This window comes from Psammomys obesus, unplaced genomic scaffold (genome assembly GCF_907164565.1).
Source record: "Psammomys obesus unplaced genomic scaffold, mPsaObe1.curated_primary_1811, whole genome shotgun sequence".
In the NCBI taxonomy this organism is placed as follows: domain Eukaryota; kingdom Metazoa; phylum Chordata; class Mammalia; order Rodentia; family Muridae; genus Psammomys; species Psammomys obesus.
This window is the reverse complement of record NW_026594428.1, coordinates 12,586,303-12,610,002: the sequence shown is the minus strand read 5'-3', so window position 1 is coordinate 12,610,002 and position 23,700 is coordinate 12,586,303. Positions and strand designations below refer to the sequence as shown.

The 23,700-nt window shown below is 44.2% G+C and overlaps 1 protein-coding gene across 1 annotated transcript in view; it reads right to left on the bottom strand.

Annotated features, from left to right (window-relative positions):
- Retreg1 (reticulophagy regulator 1) overlaps window positions 1-23,700 on the bottom strand; it is a 143,196-nt gene that overhangs the window by 81,824 nt on the left and 37,672 nt on the right. The window contains exons 2-3 of the mRNA XM_055619012.1: window positions 6,438-6,544; window positions 697-727 (exon numbers count right to left, since the gene is read on the bottom strand). Of these exons, the coding sequence (XP_055474987.1) occupies window positions 697-727; window positions 6,438-6,544 (138 nt within the window). The remainder of the gene's footprint in view (window positions 1-696; window positions 728-6,437; window positions 6,545-23,700) is intronic.

Here is a 23,700-nt window from a genome sequence, read left to right as displayed (position 1 = left end):
AAATATATATGGCCAAATCCATTCTTTTAAAAAAAATCAGTTCCAACAAACATTAGCTTCACTGGAATATTAATCATTAAACTTTCTCCATCTTTTTTATGTCTCATATGTACAATGGATGAAGTAAATTGTGCCCTTTCATCACTGCTCTAATTTGTCCTTCTTCCATTTGGAAACAGTCACCTCCCTGCAGTGCAGATGATGGTCAAGAAGCTGATGTAGCCCTAGTGGGACAGAAGCCAAATGGCTGATCAGTATCCGAAGCTTTTATTTCTCCTTTTCTTTTCCACCTTTCTCCAGCCCTCTGAACTGTCAGCATGTCCAGCCCTTCTGGAACATTCCAACAGAGTTCTATAACTCACTGCTGCCCCCACCGTTTCTCTGCAACAACTGTCATTCACACTCCAAAACCGAAAGGAAACAGAAAGGCCCCTCCTCCTCATGGCTGCATCCTCACACAAGTGAGCCACAAACCACTGCCCAGCTACTCAGGGAAATACATGTATTCCTGCAGTAATTTCCCCATTTTGTCCCCTCCTTCAGCTTCACTTTCCACAGTCTTGCAGATCCTTATAGGGACTCAGGTCCCCGTTGCTAAGATGTAAAATCAGTGACACACCTCCGCAGCTCAAGTCACCTACCCTCCCCACCACCCTACCATCCATGCGCCACATCGTTGATGGAAAAATTCCCTACCTTTCACTGAGGCTTCTCCACAGCTGTGCACCTGCAACAGGAAGTAAAATGTAAAACATAAGCAAGCTGTCACTCTCCGGGGGCATTTGCCAGCCTATCAACATCCCAAGCTTCTCCAGCATTTACATCTCTTAAATGCTAGACTATATCAACACTACGATGGATGCAGCCAACAGTCTACAAAACACTTGAGTATCATAAAGGTAGGACACTCTAGGACCCAGTACCTGCCTCATGTGCATTTCAGAAAAAGTGCTGTCCAAGAATCAGTTTAAGACTTGACAAGAGATACAAACCATCATACTTCAGAAAGGACAGACAAGTAGGACAAAGGAAGTGGTAATGAAAGGGAGATAGATATGGTGCAGTCTTCAGATAGTTTAACCTTCCATCTAAGCTCCAATGAGACCAACAGAAAAAAAATTACTTGATGATGATGAGGAAGATAGATTATAGGTAGGTAGGTAGATAGACAGATAGATGATAATTAATAGATAGCTAGACAGACAGACAGACAGATCTACTTATCAAAACTCCAGGGACTGTCTTTATTGGACCAAGTATTGAAAGTACATACCAGCTACCAGACTTAAAAGAGCTCAGTAAGAAACAACCAGGAGACATTTTCTGCACTTTGCAATGAACCAAAGATCAAAGGTATTGCCTTTGTGTGATCTTCAATATCCACTATTGGTTGAACATCCCCCGTCAAATTCCTCTTAACACTCACTGCTAGGAAAAAGTTGCTCAAAATTCTTAAGCTTCTAATTCTTTGAACAACTGAATTATGCAATTAATCTGGTTTCCTTCATTGCTGTGGTTGCTTAAGCAAAGGGATGAACCCTTCCTCAAGCATGTTGTGGTACGAGACTGCTCCTCCTAGGCCTCAGAAACAATTGTGTTTTCTGTACCTGACTCAAGCCTTCTTGAGTGGAGCAGCATGTAAAATGAAGTTAACTTAATGCAGGGGGCTGTGAGCAATACTGTAGACTTACCTAGATTTAGAGATATGGACAGAAAACACACTGGCTTGCCCTCACCTCATACTAGCCTAATGTGTGTCTTCACAGTTTCTCCAACGACTCTGGAGTCTTCAGTGGAGAAAAGAGAGGCTGGCGTGAGATGCTTGTCTTATTGTTAAGAAGTGGAGAAAGTATTATGGTTGAAGGACAAGAGAACTGGGCAACTCCGAAATTGCTACCACCACCGAACAGAGATCCGATGATGCTTGTATAGAGGGGGGAAGTTCTGATCAAGATGGGTTCCAAGCACAGCACAATTAGCAAAGGGCTACAGAGGGAACGAGTAAACTGTCAGCTGATTCCACAGGGACAGAGACCTAGTGGGTGAGCACAGTGTACCGAGGACTGGGGCTTTGCACATGGAGGCTTGACAGCTTCCTTGGGAGGGCTAAGTGTGGGCAAGTGGCTAACGCACAGGCTACTGATTCCAGGCCTGAGATAAACCAAGTCAGAATAACAGTAAAGGGAGAGTGTGCGAGGGACTAGAGACCACAGGCCCAACCTCAACTAGGTCTAATCTCAGTGAGCAAGAGACTGCTGAGCTGTGGCATAAATAGATAGCGTGGATTCACAGGTGGAAAGACAGAAAGACCCAGAGCTTCCAGGACTACCCTCTGCCACACGGCTGTGGGGGTGCAGTTGGGGACACCTACTGGGCCCTCTTTCCTCACAGGTACTGCGTGAAGACCTTAGAGCCTGAGGTGGAGATGGCTGACTCTAGTTAGCATGGGGGTAGAGGAGAAGGGGTTCACAGCTCAGTTTGAGGATGTAGGGGGAGTTTTACATGCTACAAAAGACAGCCTCAGAGCCTGCGGGTGAGCAGCAGTTCAGGGGTGCACAGCGTAATCAGTAATCTGGGGTGCACACTTCTGACGTCTACATTGGGAGTCTGCTGCAGCTGGCGGTCGCAATGACTCACTAACCGAAGGTCTGGGGACCTGCAGGTTTCACAGAGAAAAGCTAATTCGCATGGTTGGAGCCCTGCTTCCCTTTTCTCCATTTGTTTCCGTGAAGTACTGAGAGTGTATCAGAGAGGATGATGGGAAGTAGAAAGGAGAAGCGGGGAGGGCTTTGCTTGCTTCTCAGTGGGTACAGAGTTCCTGTCTCCTAAGATTAAAAAAAAAGAAAAAAAAAAAAAAAACACTTCATGATCAGCTATTCAGTAATGTGCACAGAGCTACTTCCTAGGGATGTTCAACTTAAAATGTGGGAAGCGTACTGAAAAAAAAAACAAAAACAAAAACAAAAACAAAAACACTTGGAGAGGATATACAACTAAGCTCATAACCAGCAAAGTTCATGCATTTAGCCAAGGATGTGGAAAGCAGGCAGCTGAGAGGGGGGGAAAGAGGCACAAGGTCCCAGACAGCTCTGCTGAGCTGAGCGAGGCTTCCCTAGCTGCTATGGCAGCATGCGTGGGGGGTGTCTGAGAGTGACTGATGGTTCTGATGAGAGCCATAGCGATGTCACAGCTGCTTCTTGATAGAGTTTGCAACGAAGTCTACATCTCCCTTAGAGCAGCCTACTGCAGCCAGTACTGTGTGGGGCTGGAAACCCTGCCGCCATCTCCAGCCAGCTATTCATGGAGCTCAATTGGGTCTTTGTCCTGAAAGACTCAGTAAGGGAGGACAAAGAAACCCTAAGGTTTCTCCAGCCAATGACTGAGGAAAGCAGCAGAAGGAAGCCCATCTCTTTCTTTTCTTTTCTTTTTTAATCTTTTTTCATGCAAAGAAATGCTGTGTTCAGAACAATATCATTCAGTGAAAAGCCTAAGAGAAAGATAGGCCTTTTGCAGTGGCCTGGGGAAGGGGCAGGGGTGATGGCAAAGGCCAGTATCTCTGCATCCCCCTCAGAAGCTTGTGTTTATAACTAGCTTTGGCACAAAAAGACACAGCACAGCCTGACCAATGAGAAGACAGAGAACCCAGATGCCCTGACTGTGCCAGCTGAAAGGGGAGACTGCCAGTTTATGGACTGTCACTCACTGGGGCCCTTCACCCGAACCAAATTCCATTTCGTGGTTTAAGAATCGGTTCTCTTCTGTTTCAGGATGACGTGTTCATCACTAGAGCAGGCAGAGCATCTGTGAATGCTGCTTCATAGAGAAAAGGGAACTTGGCAGGTGCCATCAGGTGAAGAATGAAGAAGATCACCCTAGGTCATCCAGGTGGGCACCAATTACAATCACAAGCATTCTTTGCAGAGAGCTGGGGGGGGGGGGTTGAATTCAGGAGGTCCAAGAGAAGCTGTTGTGACCACAGAAGCAGGGCTGTGATGATGCAGCTACAAGCCAGAGGGCAACAGCACCAACTGACATCAGGAAGAACCAGGGATGGGCCCTTCACCAGAGCCTCCAGGATGAAGACAGACCTGCTGGTGTGCCATCTGAGCTGATGGCTTCCACAGCTATGAGAAAAGTGTTGTCTGTTGTTTTGAGACACCAAGTGTGTGGTAATCCATTACAGCCACAGGAAACCATCTATCAATCCAGCTTCTCCATAGCTAGGAAAGGACCTTAAGCTAGCTTGAGAATTATTCTTTTTCACCTCATGTCACTTTTCTTTCTTTTGCACCGCTAGTGACCGGACCTAAGGCCTAGTGTGTGTTGGTGAGCACTGCACTGCTGAGCTAGATCCCCTTTTTATTTTAAGACAGAATCTCAATGAGCAATCCTGCTGTGGCTTTGCACTTCCTCCTTAGCCCAGGGGCCTCAAATTCTGATCTCCTGCCACAGCCTTGGCTGAGATTACAGGCATGCTCTGTTAACCCGGAGTTGAATTAGGGACTTTAGGCTGCTGGCAGCCTTCAACTCCACCTCCTCAATGTTTTCAAGGACAATTTTGCCATGTAGAGGGATTTCAAGGACATTATTTGCAAATAAGTTCTCCACTGTGTAACTACCCAATAACTGGTTGAGCTAAAAACTGAAGACATTGATGGGTCCTGAGCATTAGAGCTTGAAGGCTTTCAAACAGCTCTGCTTCCAATCCTGGCCACACATCCAAAAGCCAAGATCTCCAGCTTTCCCTCTCCTTTTCATCTGTTCTTTTTAACCCACACCTAGGTGAGGGCCAAAGTGAACATATGATATAAAAATACTAAGGTGCTCAGCTTCCTGAGCCCCAACTTGCTTTTAGGCTGCTGAGCACATGCACGAATGTCTCTGCCTTCTTGCATTCTCCTGAGAGAAGAACCTGCTCAAAAGCACATTCAAGAACAAAGAGCCCTCCTCTTCTGGCTAAGAATCAAGGCAGACACACGGGACTTCCAGGGCCTACCCAAGTTCCCCACAGGACTTGAGGTGTGAGGTGGTGTTGGCCTCAGGAAGCCTCTGTGCAACTGGAATACAACAGCAAATGTTATTAGGGCTGGAAGTGAGGAAGTGGGCATCTATTCTTGGAAAAGTGGGTGCTAGAGGGAAGAAAAGGGGAGAGAAGGTGAAAAGGGTTTCTGTACATAAGAATATAATTTAAATCTGTGGATCCATGAAATACCAAACAAAAATTAATCTGTTTACCTTCCCAGAAAGGCTAGGCATGAAGGACTTACCTCCACACCTGAACACAGTAAAAATCATTTCTATGGTGGTTTGCTTTAAGAACTGGACAGACCTACACATAATCCAGCCTTAAAGACCAACTCACAGAACACCATGATGGTAAAAATCGCCATAACTTTCAGTCCGGAGCTCAAGTTCTTGTTTGAGAGATGGCTCCCCTCTCATAATATGTCCCCATATCTGGGCAGTTCTTATACACAGCAGTTCATGTGAACCCTAACCAAAGCCTCCCCTTTGTGATTTTGATCAAATGGCTCTTGCTACATGTACACTCATAGGGCTCATTATGTTCATGAGATATTTTTGCCCACTTACAAAACTAGCTCAAACACTAGAGGAAGAGGCATATAGATGAATGGAAAAATATAGTACATAGCTCTTAAAAAACTGAAGCAATCTTTAAAAATGATTCAAGCTCTCACTTTAAAATGTAATGTTTACAGCTGATCTTGTTTTCAACATCATTAATCAAATTCAAAGCATTTATGTAACTCTCAGTGATTTTAAAGCTCACTGCTTTCCTTCACTGAGGTGAAAGAAAACTACATAAACTAGCACATTTTCCAGATGCCCAGCGTAGGTTGTAGGGTGGAGGCAATATTTAACTGCTATTCTCATAGCAGCCTACTTAAAGAAAACCCTGGTTTGTGAAGAGCTTAAAACTAAGAAAGAGCCCAGCACACATAAACTTTTTACTCACTCTGAAATTCATTATAAGCTGGGATGTAGCTCAGTGGCACATTGTTCACCCCAGAACTAAAATTTTTATTTATACATATTTATTTATATATATGTAAATATATTTTATATAATTCTATATTTTTATTCTATATATTTCTATATATTTATTTTTTATATTTACATATAATTATGTATATATAAAACCCAGACAATACGTTGACTCATGTTTATAATCCTAGCAGTCAACAAGCTGAAACATGAGATCACTGAGAGTCCCAGGCCAGCCTGGGTACAGAGCAAGACCCCATCTCAAAAATCTAGAGGAAAGGGAGAGAAGGATGGAGGAAAAAGAAGGTAAAGAAAACAAGTCGGGGGGAGACATTTTCTCCATGTTCAAAAAAATGAGTATGTCTGCACAAACATTAGACATTTAGGCTCTAGAAATAAAATCCATAAAAGTTAGATGTGAGTCTTCTCACCTCTTGTCCTGGACAACACCATGTCCTTGATGATCTGCATGATAACACGACCAAGTATCATGACAGAAATGAGATGATAAACTCTCCATGGAGTCAACGCCAGGAACCTATGACCAAAAGAAACAGACCAATCACCATTTTAATGTGAAGGTTTTTATTTTTTTTTTTAAATATAAGTTGGCTTTCTCTCATGGAAACAAAAACTACACTCAATAATAATTTTTCTTTTCGAAAACCAACCCAGTGAAAATTGTTGCACTAAAGTCAGGAAAATCAACACCCCCAGGCCATGAGTAGTCAGCACTAGGCTTTCTGCTCTAGCCTCTAATGCTCACAGAGGCTTCTCTCTCTTGGGTCTGACTCAAATGCAACTATGGCTGCTGCAGGTGGAGATGGCAGTGGCTGGAAGCTGTGTTTTGACTGACTAAAGAGCCAGAGCTACAGGGCGCTTTACCAACATGGAGCAGGTACATGAGATGCCCTGTCTCTTAAAACTGGCGTTAAGAGGGAATGGCAAGATGGTTCAGCAGGTAGAAGTACTTGGTGCCAAGCTTGATGATCTGAGTTGGAGCTGTGGGATGCCCATGGGGAAAGGAACGCGCCAACCCCCACACATTGCCTGACCTCTGCATGTGCACTCTGGCATGCCCCACCCCCACATTAAATAAATGTAATTGTTGGGTGCTATGTGTGATGACCCTAGTTTGGATCCCCAGCAGCCACATAAAAGCCAAGCAGCTATGGTAGCTGCCATGTTCCCAGGTGTCTGCTGACAGTACCAGGGAGTCCTTGGTATAAGCTGGTAAGATAGACTAGCCAGAATCGCAAACTCTGCTTTCAGAAACAAACTCTGCCTTGATAAATACAGTAGGGAACAATTAAGGAAGACACTGAACATCATCTTGGGCTTATACACACACACACACACACACACAGAGAGAGAGAGAGAGGGGGGGTACACAAGGGAACACACATGCACACATTCATACACACATGCAAAATGGTATTAAGATCCAATTTGTGGGCTGGAGAGATTGCTGAGTGGTTAAGAGCACCAGCTGTTCTTCCAAAGGACCAGGGCTAAATTCCCAGTACCAGCATGGCAACTCACAACCGTCTGTAACTCTAGTTCCAGGGGATCTGACTGTCAACCTCACCCAGACATACATGCCGGTAAAATACCAATGCACATAAAATAATAATAAATAATGAAAATGTCATAGTTCTTTAAAAAAAAGATACCATTTGTTAGCGCTTCCTCTCTTAAGATCACCCTCTAGTCTACCTGCCCATCTCCTCTCTGGAGAAAAACAAACTCAAATTCCCTTCCCATAAAGAACATATAATAATACCTGCAAGACTCCTTTTGGATAGGCCCACAAGGGAAAGGACTAGCCAAGAAGTCAGAAGGAGCTTTGAGTTGTCAATGAGACTAGAGAATGAGGCCTCTATCACACGTTAGTTGGCCAAGCTGGTAACTGAAATTAACTTGGATGTACTCAGAGATCACTAGAAAAGTGACTTTAACAAAGTTGGCAGAGTTATTGACCCAGTCACAGGAAAGCCCTGTGCAGGAACAACCAACCTAAATAGTCCACTCAGTTCAGAAACCACTCACCTAAGCAAACTCTGGAAGGGCTCAAGGTTTCCTCAACCTAGGGAAGAAGCCAACGGGATTTCTGTCTATATGTTTGTCCTGTGCCCTCCACTACTAACTGTCCAGTCTCTCTTGTGATATTAAATGTAGTAAATGAAACAAACAAACAAGCAAACATATAAAGGCAAGGCTGTAAAAAGCAGAAAAGGTGCTGGGTGTGGTGGTACATGCCTTTAATGCCAAAACTGTCAATTTGAGGCCAGCCTAGTCTACGTAATGAATTCTAAGACAGCTAGGACAAAAAGAGACAGACCTGTTTCACAAAACCAAGGCAGGGAGGGAGTGGGAGGGTGGAGGAAGGGGAAGAGGAGAGTGATTATGTGTACTGTATACTGCTTTCCGTGAACTTTATTACCAGACAAACACACTCAAAGCTAACAAAGGCCAAGGCCTTAATGAGAAACCAGAATGAGAACAAAGAGCAAAAAGCAGTGAAGCAGCAGCCCTAGACTGAACAAGGAGACAGTGTGGTGAACACCAACAGTCATCACTGCTTCCTGACCTTGAACCAAATGTGACCAGTCTACATGGGACTGAATTCTGGTCACCAGGCTTTTGTGGTGAGCAATTTTACCAACTGAACCATTTTGCTGCTTGCCTTCCCTCCATCCTTTGCTTTAATCGTCGGTGTCATTACATACCTTGTCAATGTTCATATTTGTGAACCCACTTTTGCAGATTCATGGAAAGAAAAAAACAGAGATGGACAGACAGAAAATCCAACAAGGTCAGATACTGAAAGTGGCACACACCAGGAAATAACCCTCCGCTGGTGTTCACACAAGCACCTCTAATAAAATTCAGTGTGCAAAAATTAAAAACATGAAAGTAGAGGTGGGAGCTGGGAGAAAGGGTAGGCAAGAGTCTGAGGGGGGGAGAAAGAGTAATGCGGGTCAAATATGATCACAACAATGCACATATGAACAAAATTGTAAAAAAAAAAACACAAACTTAATTAAATTGAAAGCAAAGAAAAATGAGGATGTTTAAATTTGTAACTTTGTAAAATAAAAAAAATTGTTTATTGTTTGACAGTTTCATGATTGTATATAGAGATTCTTAGCTGTTTCTACCCCAATTATCAGCTTCCATCCCCCCATCCTCTTCTAAGAAAAGCATTATTTTAATCCCAACAAGTCCCCAGCCTACTTTCAAGTCTGTGTGTGTGTGTGTGTGTGTGTGTATGTGTGTGTATGTGTGTGTATGTGTGTGTGTGTGTGTGTGTGAGTGTGTGTGCGCATTCGATTAAGCTTGCTTGCATGAGTTTGACTGAGAAGTTATTTACCGGATCATGGCTGCCTTTTGGTGGCCAGACTACTGAAAAAATGACCCCTAACAACCACTGCCAACAGGGAGGGATAGCACCTCTTGACACCCTCTCCCACCTATGACAAAATGTTGACAGGTCCAAGCTTGTATAGATGTTGTGTAAATAATCACAGCTGTCATGAACACAATGACTATGTCATATCCAGATATTATCATCTTAGGGTCCACTGAAATCAAATTTACAATTAAAAGAAGATGAACCAAGTCAGTTTGCTTTTAAATTCGTGTGTACAGGCTGTGTGAAATAGAATGAATATGACATTTTCACACATGTAGATAATAATACTTTGTATCCCTCTCCCAGCTTCCCCCACTCCTATCCTTCCTGCCCCTTCCACTGATCTCCTTCCTATTCTTTAATAGTGCCCCTTCCACCTTCATTTCTGTGTCCTTTCCTCCTTTCCTCTTCTTCTTAGATGTAGCATGTAAGGGAAGACATACAATTGGTTAGCTTTCTGGGTCTGGGTTATTTTGTTTAACAGGATAATAATCTCTCCATTTACACCAACTTCCCCGAAAACTCCATTGTTTTGTTCTTAACAGGTGTGTGTGTGTGTGTGTGTGTGTGTGTGTGTGTGTGTGTGTGTGTGCGTGTGTGTGTGTGTGTGTGTATGGGCATGTGTTGTGACATTTTCTTTAATCGTTTATCCAAAACGCACTTAGAACAATATTATAACCTTACTACTGTAAACAATCCTATGATGAATATGGCTGTGCAGCATGTCTATGATATGCTGTCTGATTCCTTCAGATAAATATTCATGAATAATATAAATGATTTTGTGTTGAAGCAAATAATTTTCAATTAATCCTTGCATGAAAATGGACATAAAAACAGCAGTCCCCATCACCTGTGCATGCATGACCCTGCTGCCAGGACTGTGCCAAACCCTCTGAAAAATGTGGTCACTGTCATAGCACAACTAAGGTAAAAGGAACCTTCTTCATTACAATGGACCCTGAATACCTTCAGGTGCAATCATCTATCTCTATTTAATCATCTCACCTAATAGGACCAACATCCTGTATCATCCAACTTCCTGCAGTAGGAAATCATTACTGTTTTCATGCTGCTGAGCATGTGCCAGGTCCTGGGCTAGCAGCTGACACTATATCGAATCCTGGGTCCACCCAACAAATACGAGAAAGCACAGAGGTAAATCACCATGCTGTACCAAAGTACAACTCAAGCTGCTGTAGGAGCAGAGGAGAGCCCCTAGCTGCATAAGAAATAGAAAGGTCTAGGGCAAAAAATGACTTTAAAATTGTGTCTTCCGAAAGAAGTCAGCTTTAGCCAGGTGAGAAGGAGAGGCATGTTCCAGGTTGAGGAGCACCATGTACATGAGAGTATGTGAAACCTGAGAATTAGGAGGTGTGCCCTAAGCCTTTGACCCTTCCATCTGCCAGTGCAGGGTGTTTTCCGGATGAATGAAATAGCTGACGTGCAATGGGCAGAGCTCTGTCCCCAGAGTTTCACAGTCACTTGCTTCATCCTTACAAGCAACTGTGAGTGAGGAAGGTATGATCATTGTCCCCATTACACAGATGAGCAAAGAGAGGTCAGGAACTTGCCTAAAGGCTCCAGGGCGAGGTGGGATGGCATTGAGATGTGAACCCAGGCTGCCTGGTTCTAGGTCAGCCTTATCATCATGCCACTTCATGTGGAAAGGACTAGAAGCGCTGTCACCAGTTTACAAATAATCTTTAAGAACAGTTTGGGGTTTATAAAAGACTTCAGCAGAGAATACTGAGAGCTCCCATACACTCCCTCTCCCCTGATTACCATCTCACCCATCATAGACATCTTGCATTTTGGATGTGGCCCATTTGTTACAGAGGGCAAACCATTTTCAGTGTGTGACTGCTAACTGAAGTCGCTAATGCTCTGCTCTTTGTGGTTCACATGCTTTGGGTTTTGACAAATGCATGCTGTATTCTCCACCACAGGATGATGCGGAACAACTTCACTATCCTAAAAATCCCCTCTGTATCCTTCCCTCTCTCAAGACCCGGAAAACTGCTCTTATTCTTGCCTCCATTGTTTTGCCTTTCCCAGAACATCATACACAGTTACATGGACTCACTTAATGAGTAGCTTTTCCATTTTGCTTCTTTCATGCAGCAACACGGAAAGAAGATTCCACACTGTATTTCTGTGGATTAACAGCATGCTTCTTTTAATCCTTTGTATATAATGCCATATTGTATAATATATTAAAATTTACCCATTGATCTACTTAACAAGACCTTGGTTGCTTCCAGCATTTGACAATTCAGACCAAAAGCTACTAAAACTAAAAGATTTGTATGATGAATTTGTGGTGAACTTCTTTTTTTTTTTTTTTAGCAGCATGCTGCCTGTGCTGAATTCATAGACACTCAAAAACCCTAGGGGTTCTATTTTTCAGATGATGTTTGAACCTAACTACATTAAATCTGTTCTTGTTTGACACAGGCCATCATTCACACTGACAGACCTTGATGGTGACATCAATCACATCTGTTTCCTTGTCTGGCCACAGGACACCTGCACATTTAATATCTGCGTATCAGCAGTCCTCACCCACATTAATGATCACAGGTGTTGAACGCTCCTCGGGTCTTGCCATTCCCCATCAGCAGGGTGACTCCCATTTAGGAGCCAGCACTTCAGCAGGCCATCGTTTCGCTGCTGTGTGGTAGTCCCTATCACTCCACCATGAGAGACGTTTTCATGAGCACCTTGATTTGAATACTACTGCATCCTAAGGTCTCTGCCTACTGTAGGGAACCTATGAGATATTTGACACTATGAAATACCCAACAGTATGAAAACACTCGACTGTCCTCTGAAGAAGAACCATCAGATAGCCCATCGTCACACCCTCAGACCAGCCCAAGGATTTCATGGGGCAAAGCCTGAGCAAAGCCCAAGTGACTCCACTGGTCCATCCTGTCAAACAGTTCCCAGGACCATACAGCGACCACCTGGCCCATGATGGGATGCTGGGGTGAAGACAGTTATAAGCAGGCTGTCTGATTCTAGCATGCTGCAGTTATCACAGGATGGGCTCAGCGCATGCTCCAGAGATCATAAGAGCAGGTAAACTGTGCAGTGTAAAGGAAGGATCTCCGGCTGGACACACACCATCCTTACTCAGAAGCCTCACTGTGATCGAGGCCCAGGGTAAAATGAAAGTGATGGCATGCTGCATGGTTGACAACGTCAGTACAGCCGCTCCTGGATTCCTGTCACTCCAACCAAAAAGGGGAGCTGCATTACTTCCTGTGGTCTACACTCCAGGATATCTCTGGGGCCTGGATCTAGGTAAGAGGAGAAGACCTCTGCCCCATTGCTGTGCCCGGCCTCGTCACTGACCTCTAGGAAGAGGACTACCAGTGCCTGTCTGTGGCTGTGGAGCACAGTGCCTTGTGCCCACACCCCCTTGAAGGACAACAACCACAGCAGAACACAAGCTTCCCTCCGGGAGTTAGGCAGGGCCAGGCCCCAAGTAGCAGGGCATAAGCTTTACCCTCACTCACTGACCAACAAAGTCTTTTCTTCTTAAAAAACGAAGTTTAGTTCCTTTCTTAAAGGCGGTTAGCTCTCGTGTCTATAGCATTTAGCCTGGGGACCTAGAAGCAAGAACATCCAGACAGACCATTCCCACCAATCCCTAATCCCTGGTTCCAGCAACCAGGAACATCTTCAAGATGTCAGTGAACTTCTTGCAAGCAGTTAACTATGGTACCCAAAAGACCACTATAGCTGTCTTAATTAAAACAAAAGGAAACCCATCGTCTTTTAGCTGACATATTTATTACTGCTATCTGACTGGATATTCCATATTTTGGAGACAAAGGCAAACATGTATGACAATTACGACGAGCATGTGTATGTCTCGGGGAAACATTACATAAGGCACATATATATTTACATTACATATAAAACAAAGTTATCCGTGTGCACTAAAAGGCAGTTGGTCTCATAAAGACACACTGCGTGTCGTGTGGCTGCTGCCATGGTGGATAGTTCTGTAAATCGCTGCATGTACTTTCATTCAGTGAGAGACCTACTTCTCCACCTCAACACGAGGGTGGCTTTAAGAGCAAGCACGCCACATCACCCAGGTGACTCACTCGTCTCATGATCCCCACCCACAGATGGCTTCTGGCCTGATTTCAGATTTATTTTTGTACTAAATAAATCTGTCTAGTTGCTTTATTCTAACTGACCCCCACCCCAAACTTCTGAGACAGGGTCGATGACCATGAACTTCTGTTCTTCCTGCCTCCACCTCCTGAGTTATAGGTGTGTAACACCTTGCTTAGTTTATTTAGTGCTGAAGAAGGACACCTGGGTTCCTTGCCGGTTACACAAACGCCTCCTGACGCCCGTATCTGCAGCCCAGTGATTTTTTTTTCCTTTTATCCTCACTTCTGTGCCCCTCCCAGAATCACTAACATCATTTTGAATTCTAATATTGTTGCCATGTAACCAACTGTCTCCTCCCACTTGCCATCACTGGGATAGTTCAGTTGTCTGAGTCAGTTCAGAAATGAGACCCACAACTTTTTTGCAACTAAGGCTCAGGGAACATTGCAGAAGAGGAAACAGAAAGAGTGTAAGAGCCAGGGCAGTTTGCTTTCAGATTGTATCTCCTAGAAATGTCAGAGAAGCTACACCCATGAAGTGTCACCAACATGACCACCTAAACATGAACTGAACAAGAGCAACAACACGTGTGCTAATATGGAAGGGGGAAGTTCACAAGGCCTCAAACCTAGACAAAGAACTACAGGCAACTAAGGAATTCTGCGAGTGGGAGAAATAGTTTTTCTCCAGTGAGGACCATACCAATTAGTTATCCAGTACCAACTAATCAGCTTTAAAAGTGTGTGTGTGTGTGTGTGTGTGTGTGTGGTGTAACATTATACATGCTGAGCAAACTTATCCATTAAATATATAAACTATATGTTTACATATTAAAGGAAAGAAAGCCATGCATTTGAAAGAGAACAAGGAAAGGTATATGGGAGGATTTAGAGGAATGAAAGGGAAAGGGAAAATTATAATTTAACATAATTATTGAGATTATAATATTAATCTCAAAAAATATGAAAGAAATGAGACCCAACCCACATGCTTGTAGACCAATACAAATGTAAGAAAATAGGGAAAGGTGCACAGAAAGACTCAAAGAATGCAAAAATAACACTTTCCTTGTGGAAATAAAAAACCTGGATAACGGTCAGATTATTTCCCTTTCAAAATGCACCACAGTTTTTGTTTGTTTGTTTGTTTGTTTGTTCTGAGGTGTTGTTGTTGTTTAGTTGTTTGATTGGTTGCTTTTTTGACCTTTTTGAGACTGGGGTTCTAGTGTAGCCTTGGCTGTCCTTGACCAGGGTGGCCTCAAATTCACAGAGAACTGCCTCCCTGAGTGGTGGGATTGCACACCATAGTTTTAAGGAGGAAAAGAATCCTGTAGGTAAGAAATATCAGTCTACACTTGATGCTCACAGGCCACAAGAGAGCTGAGGCACTCCCTCCACACTCAACAAGGAAATGAGAGTCCAGAGGCTTAGCTTTCTGTGCACAGATCACTCAGACCCCAGCCCTTCCTGCCACTAAACTGATGTCTAAAGTATTTCATAGACCTGGGTCTGGGTGGCTGCAGAAGCTGGAAATAAAGTCAAACCAAAAGGCAAGCTGGCCAGAGACGGAGATAGACCTCAGGCTATGTGGACAACTTAGATGAGAAAAAAAAAAAAAAAGCCCCAATGGCTGGTTATGATTAAAAACTATTTCAGCTAGTTCTATAAGCCTTTGACAAGGAAAAATTGCATTATTTTTCCCATTACTCTATGGCTAGTTTTGCAAAGTTAAATCAAGTAGCCACACTGAATAAATTTCTTATAGGGCCAAGAGAAGGATCACAGAAAGGGGGGGGGGGTGCCAGGATACATTTTTTAAATAATGAATGGAAGGGTGTGGTTCTTTCCATGTGCGAAAGCTTGACCTCTGCTACCCCACTTTGTACCATGAGATGAATAGCGTCAAGAGCTGAAAGAAAGGTCTGTAAAAAGACCACTGGACCCCTTCCTGGCTCTGGTGTGGAACCTGCAAGAAATCTTTAGCTTTGAATCTCTTTCGAACCAGGGCTCTAAAAGCAGAGCTTTGTTTCCCTTTACTGAAATACATGTGACTGCAGACTGAACACAGACACAGCCTTCAATCTATGCCAGTTTCATCTAACATTCCAGTAGCTCTCATGATATAAGCAAGAGGGTGGCAGAGCTGCTCAGTGGTAGGGCAAACGCCTAGCATACATGAGGCCTGGAGTTCAATTCCAATTGCCCCAAGGGAAAGTACGGGAGGATAAAGTGGTGGGGGGGGGGGAGGAGAGGGGAAGTGAAGATCTCAAAAGCCTAATAATTTACCAAGCATCATTCAAAGTCCGAATCACCCCACCAGAAAAATGATTACTTATTTTCCGAAGTGTTTGGCACACTGGCACCATCTGCCTTAATATCAGAAAATCCTGAATCTTCCATATTGATTCTGCAAAATTAATGACTGAAAATGCCACATGAAATCACATTGCACGCCATTAAGAGAAAAACAGGCGGTGGGGACACGGCTCCGTGGTCAACAGTACTTGCTATTCTTACAGAGGACCCAAGTCTGGCTCCCAGCTCTCACATCAGGTTGCTCACCACCATCTACAACTCCAGGAGAGCTGGTACCTTTGGCCTCCTTGGGCATCTGCTACTAATGATCATATTCCCAAGTGTACACACAATTAAGTAACAAAGTAAATCTCTAAAGCCAGGTGGAGGTGGTGCACGCCTTTAATCCCAGCACTTGTCAGGCAGAAGCAGGTGGATCTCTGCATTCCAGGCCAGCTTGGTCTACAGAGTGAATGCCAGGACAGCCAGGACTGCACAAAGAAACCCTGTCCTAAAAAAAACAAAAGAGAGAGAATGGGGCACCAAATAAAACCAGGTGCTCTAAATTATAACATGAGTCCCATTTTAGATTGATTTGAAACCTATGTGGGAAGGAAGCTCAGTGGTCAGGTGTTTGCCTACCATGCCTCAGACCCAAGGTTTGATCCCTACCTAGTACTGTAAAAAGTGTTTCAAATAATTGCCAAGAGATTAGTCATAGAGAGGGATGAGATAAGGTAATAATTTCTTGGTGGCAGGGGTGGGGGTAATGTCTCTACATGTTATGAGCAGTCTGCAGAGCCACATCAAGAGTCTTCCTCACACTCGATCTTATTTTCTGAGATGGAGTTTTTGAGCTCTCTCTGAACCTGGAACCCATCAGTCTTGCTCATCTGCTTAGCCAAAGAGCGCCAAGGATCTGCTTGCCTCCGCTTCCCCAGCACTGGGACTTCCCAGCACTCACTGCTACACTTCTTGTGTGGGTGCTGGGTCCTCAGCTTATGCGTGCCTAGGGAATCACCTACTGAGCCCAAGTAACAGTTTTAATTTTAATCAGATTCAGACTTGGGTAACTTTTTTTTTTCCCTGAGAAGCCATTCTTTTTTATTATTATTATTTATTTTTTTATTAATTACAGTTTATTCACTTTATCATCCCAGCTGTAGCCCCCTCCCTCATTCCTTCACAATCCTCCCGCTCTCCCTCTTCTCCTCCCTTGCCCCTCCCCCAGTCCACAGATAGGGGCTGTCCTCCTCCCCTTCCATCTGACCCTAGCCTTATCAGATCTTATCAGAACTGGCTGCCTTGTCTTCCTCTGTGTCCTGGTAAGGCTGCTTCCCCCTCAGGGGGAGATGATCAAAGAGGCAGCCACTGAGTTCATATCAGAGACAGCCTCTGTTCCCCTCACTAGGGAACCCACTTGGAGACTGAGCTGCCATAGGCTACATCTGTGCAGGGGTTCTAGGTTATCTCCATGCATGGTCCTTGGTTGGAGTATAAGCACACTAAAACCTGTACACCTAAAGAAGCTAAGCAAAAAGGAGGACCCTGGATAATATGATTAATTGTCATTCAGAAAGGCAGAGGGAGAAAACAGGAAACAGGACAGGAGCCTACTACAGAAGGCCTCTAAAAGACTCTACCCAGCAGGGTATCAAAGCAGATGCTGAGACTCATAGCCAAACTTTGGGCAGAGTGCAGGGAATCTTATGAAAGAAGGGGGAGATAGAAAGACCTGTAGGGGACAGGAGCTCCACAAGGACAGAAACAGAACAAAAACAAAATCTGGGCAAAAGGGGTCTTTTCTGAGAAGCCATTCTTGTAATGGCCAAAAGATTGAATGAGAGGAGAAATGGAGGTTGGGGACTTCTTTCTCTAGGAAGATGAGGAATTCTGATACCTGAAGAATGAGGAAATGCTGGGCAGCAGCAAGCACTGTGAAGCTGCTCCCTCCTCCGAGAGGAGAGAACTGGCTCACAGTGGTGACACAGGCTGTGGCAATCCAGTGAGCTCAGGGAATGTGCCCTGTCAGCAAGGCATGCTGGTGAAGAAACAGAGGGTGGGGGAGGGGGACAGCAGGCAGTCTGGGTCCCGCTAAGCTGAGGGAGAAGCCAGGGCGCAGCTGCAGTGAACTCCTGGCCATCTGACACTAAGGCAATGGGCAGCACTGCCCTGGCAACCACCTTGTGTTCTAACTGTGAAAAAAAAAAAAAAGTCTCAAGAAAGTGAAGTCAGGTGGAGCTTTGAGCAGTGTGGTGGGCGCCTTCAAGCACCATAAGTCTAGCTGAATGTCAGCCAACGCATTTGAACTGGCACCTCGTATATGGCCTGGTGAAGACAGGGAAGAGGAGGAAGAGGAGTCCCCAGGGTGGGAGGTCAGACGCTCTGCAACCTGCTCTGGCTGGGTTGCTAGCAAGTTCAGTCCTAACCACCAGATCAATCATGGGAGGAGCTAACAGGAGGGAAACGTCACTCAAAATCACATGCAATGGACTAAGGAAAGGGTCAGGGGGAAGAGGGGAATTAAGAGGGATAGAAACTGGGAAGAAAGAAGAGAAACAACTGGCTTGGGAGGTAGATGGCTCAGTGGTTAACTCTGGCTGCTCTTCAGGATGACCAGAATCCAATTCCTGGCACCCACTTGGGTAGCTCTTCTAGTCTTCCTGGCACTCACAGACATTTGAGTGCACACACACACACACACACACACACACACACAGGGGGGAGGGTTTTTTTTTATTTTTTTTAAAAATAAAACAGATGAGGAAAGTTTACAATGAACATTCACCTGATTGAAGGTTGGGTGCAAACAGTCCCAGGAGCCCAGAGGCCAGTACAGCTCAGAAATATGCACAGCATCTGACCAAGACTTCTCATATTTAAACTGGGGTCCTGATGAAATGATCCCTCCTCAAAGTGCATTTTTATCATTGGAATTACCTGAAGCCCTTTTTAAGAATCCAGACTCCTGGGTGCCACTCTGGGTCAGGTGGATGATGGGTGCTAGTGAGCTGTACGGTCGATCTGTGAGCATGCAGACCAGCATGTTCCTGGGGATTCCTCCACTCAAACATTCTGTGCTGTGGAAAAGGCCAAACACCAAATGCAGCCTTGGGGAACTCAAGTCAGTAAATGAACAGACTCTCTTCTCAGGTCCATTCTGGCTACTGCAGCAAAACGCCATTGTCTAGGTAGCTCATAAACAGCAGAGATTTCCTTCTGAGCGTTCTGGAGGTGGGGGATCCTGGTAACCCATTTCTAGAAAATTGAAGCTTGATTGGATCCTAATAATCCCCTATCAAGGTCATGACCGTGTACAGATTGACCTCTGTTAATGGTCTTCCTTGCCAAGTTTGCAGACTCAAAAATAAGGTTTCGAACTACCAAACCCTCCTTCCCAATCTAGTGCCACGATTCTCCCTCCCTTCCAGAACACACTTTGAGGCCTTCAATAGATTGATGCTGGATGCTAAGCTGAGTAGGCATGACTTTAACATGCGTTTTCTGAGAGTTTGGGGATTTAGAAGTCTAAAATCAAAGTGTTGGTGATCCAGTTTGCTGTACAGCCTCTGTCATGGCTTGCACATGGATGCTTTCTTGTGGTGTCCTCACAGGGTCTTTGTGCAGAGTCCTTGGTGTCTTGCTCTTGGTGATGGTCCACTCATATGACCTAATTTAACATTAAGAATCTCACTAAAATTCCTAGCTCCAAATACACAGTCAACCACATCCCCGGGGTATGCTGTGAGTTTGGACTTCCGTGTCTGCCATTTGGAAGGATATGGTTCAGTTCATGACACCAAATGTTTGAACAGTCAACTACTTGCTCTAAGATCTGCTTCAATTCCAAAGCATTCACTAGCCCTGTAATGGGCAGTGCCATCCATTTTGCAGAGGGTGCTTAGGCTGCTACAATGAAAGCAAAACTAGATGATCTGAACAAACCACAAGAAACTATGCCAATCAGAACAGTTTGCTTAAGACCGGAGGCCATAATGTCTAGTTTACACACAGTCCTGGCCTACTTAGGGCTAGACAGTAAGTTCTAGGACATCCAACTCAGAGTCCATAAGAATGTATGCCACAAAGATACAATTATCTAATTTCTTTCCAAAACCCCAAAGATAAAGTGTATGGAAGAGAGAACTCTTAACTCTCATCTGGAGACCCTTATTTGAATGCCATGATCAAGTATCTTTTACTTGTAGTAAAGTTGTATTTCTTAGCAGAACTGACCTGGTCACAGTGCTTATGTACACAGGCCTCGGTCTAAGGTCACAATATCCTTGGGTGTATGAGGGGCTGTGTTCACAGACAGCCTTTAATATTCAAAACGTATCCACCAGTTGCTCTGGAAATTGTGTCATTTTTGTTTTTCATTCAGTGACAAAATCTTCAAGAAACAAGACATCAAAACCAGATTTAGAAACTTGTCATCAAATTCAGGGCACAGTATCAAGATGACCCTCTTGGGTCACAGTCTTTCCTGGCAAGGCAGTGCTAGGATATGGAATTCAAAGCTGAAGCTAATCCCTGTTGGAGCAGCTGTCCCAACCAACACAGTGTGAGAAGTGATGTCTGAAAACAATACAAAAACAGCCACAGCACATTCAGTGGGCACCCTTTCAGCTGTTAGCACGGAAGAGAGGAACCATGGCACTCCACACATGCACAAAGACAGAAGACTACTCTCCAGCCAAACCTCAGAAGGGACAAAACCAGGCAGACATTGGTCACTAATATTACATCTCAGGAATGGCCACTTGGTGCCAGTGGTCACATTACATCACAGTTGGTCTTTGATTGGCAGGCCTGCCCCAAGTTATCTCATCCTAGGAAGACCTTTTCTTGTTCTTTCCTAAGGGTCAAAATTAAAGACAATCAAGGTGCACGTGTGTGAGACTGCCCCCATGTGCCACAGCACGCTCTATAATGGATGCATGTGATGTAAGAACGTTCCAAAATCATTAAAGCATTTAAGTTTGGTTTTTTTAACTTGAAAGAGAGAGATGAAGAACAGGAAAAGGGAGAAAACTGACAGCTGCTTCCAGGACCTCACACTTCTAAGTTTTGTGGACTTGTGGACTTCTAGAACATAGTATTTTAAGAGATAAGAATGGGTAAGAATGAATCTCTTCCAAACATCAATTTCCCGGGTTCTTCTGTCCCAGTCCTCACAGGCATGCAGGCTACGCTTCCACTCTGACAGAAGCAATGTGCAAGCCTGCAGGGTTCTGGCTCCACTTCAGCAAACACCCCCTAACCACAAGCCTGCACGGCAGAAACTGAATCTGCAGCTTCACGAACAATAGGCTGCAGAGCAGGCTTTCCTGCGGGTAGATGGATGTCTGTGTTTGAGATCACATTCTACTGTCCCATTTCACATCTTATCACTCTAAGCGTAACCTTCAGGACATGGCTCAAAAATCACAGAATATGAGGTTTAATGGTACATTTTGAGCAGAAGACCAGGATATGCTGAAAGTAACACAGGACAAGGCCACTGAAGGCCACACACTTTGAAGTGGACTGTGACCACAGGGTGGCCACAGCTGTGAGGAGTCTTACATGTTTCTTTGAGTTTTCTGTTTAGTTTGGTTTTGGATTTAGCTTTGTTGTTATTATTTTTGTTTTTATTTACAAATAACACAGCAGCAGCTAAGAAAGATAGTCATTGGACTGTGTCCATGTTGCTAAAAAGCTAGTTCACCTGTTTCCAGAGTTTCTCCTAACTACACACACACACGCACACACACACACACACACACACATGTGCACATATACACACATGCATTCACATAACTTGCCTGCTTCCATGAGCATTCCATACCTCTGTTCAAACAATAATTTAGAGAGCTTAAAAAAATCTATTGCACAGCATAAACATAAAAGATAAAAATGTTGGGTAAAGGAAAATCCAAGCACAGAAATGAAGGTGACTCTTAAGAGTATAACCCACAATAACCCAAACCATGAGTTGAAATGCATGAAGACAGCTACAAAGTTAGACGAATCCTTCAGGGTTAAACTTCATTGCTAGTGCGGTGTGTTCTTAACGGAACAGGAGAAGTCAAACTAACACAGGAAACTATCCCTGTCTTGTTACATTAGAAAAGAATCCATGAACAAAGGCAAGCAACCCTAGAATCCGAGTGCATGTGTCTGTGTGCATGCGTGCGTGCGTGCGTGCGTGCGTGCGTGCGTGCGTGCGTGCGTGCGTGTGTAAGTACGTGTGTGTAGCTAGGAGAGATTCTGGAAACAGGTGAACTGGCTTTTAGCAAGATGGACTCTGTCCAATAAGCACATGACCACCTCAGGCTCTCTGAGCATCTGTGAGCCAGAACAATGAACAGAACAGCACCACCCTGACCCCTCCACCATGAATCTCTGTGGGCGCTAGTGCCTATGCTCTTCATTTCTTGCCAAAGAGCAGTGACTAACTAGAAAGACAGAAGAAATTATTAAAGGTGTTACAAGAGGGAGCAAAGCCAACACCTCCAGTAAACATGGATGAGCCCACACGGGTGTGCCAGAGTGGAACCTCCACCCAGCAGGCTCACTCATTGCCTGCTCCCTTTGTGTGCACACATGCGCAGTGCACAGCAGAACAAACAACCCTAACAACTCTCTAATTAAACAGGGAGACAGAGCCCTCCCTCAGCACCAGTCCTCCCCACGCCCCACTGGAAAACATATGTCTCTCCTGGTAATTCCACCTGAGAGTGGCAGCACCATATTAACTTTGCAAACAAGACAGATACAGCCCATGAACATATGGTATGGAGTAAAAATAAAAGAATATGTAATGAGGAGAAATAACAGCCTTTCTTTAAGCTGTCCAGATGAGTGGCACAGCTTCTGTTGGTAACATCTGACATCAACCATGAACATGAAAAGAAAACGCCTCAACCAACCAGTGGCTTCCATTCCCAATCAGCATGGTGAACCTGGAGCCTCCATTCCATTTTCAGCAGATGAGGAGAAAATGAGAGGCAAATCTATGCTTTTAAATACTAAAGAGAAATGTCCTGCCATTGAGCAAAGTTTGTTGAAAAATCCCAGTCAATGTCTGTTACATGAGAACTTCAAATCCATATATCCAGAAAGAATTGTCTCTCTTGACCAATGAATAAATACCCACACTCTCTGGCAAAAGGCAATTAACTATGCAACAAAGACTGACAAAGGCATAGTTGGGAGTTCGTGACTCACTGTGACCAAATGCCCACAGTGGGTACGCTCTTCAGTGACACAGCCAGGAAAAGCCAACCAGGCTCCTTGGCCGCCTACAATCAAGTCAGATGACCACTGTTCCCCCAGAGTATGTTTGCCTCTCCCACAGTGCTCTTCACGGTTCCTCACTGCATGTTTATTTCCTTGTTCATTTCTTTACCATCTCCTTCTCCATTTTAAACCATGAACTCTACACAGGAAGGGCTCACTCTTCCCTGTTCTCCAGCATCTCCCCAACATTAGCACTGCCTTGCCAATAGCAGTATTCAATAGCTATTTGCTTGGTGTTGGAGTTTATTCAACAACGGTCAAATGATTGACTCAACATAACTCATCCACTGATACGACCAATGTAATGATCAATCTTGAGTTTCCTATAGCACACTGTCATAACAGTAACATCTTATTGAACTAAACAAAAATATGCAGAGACCATTACTACTTCCATATCATTTTTAAGATGCTCTAAGAAGCAATGATTAGCATGAGAGCCCCATGGATCTGGCTTAGATGATTTCTTCAGTAGAAGACCTGGATTCTGATAGCCTCTCTGCCTTAGTACATCTTTTTTTTTTTTTTTTAATCTTTTATTTTTTTTATTAATTACACTTTATT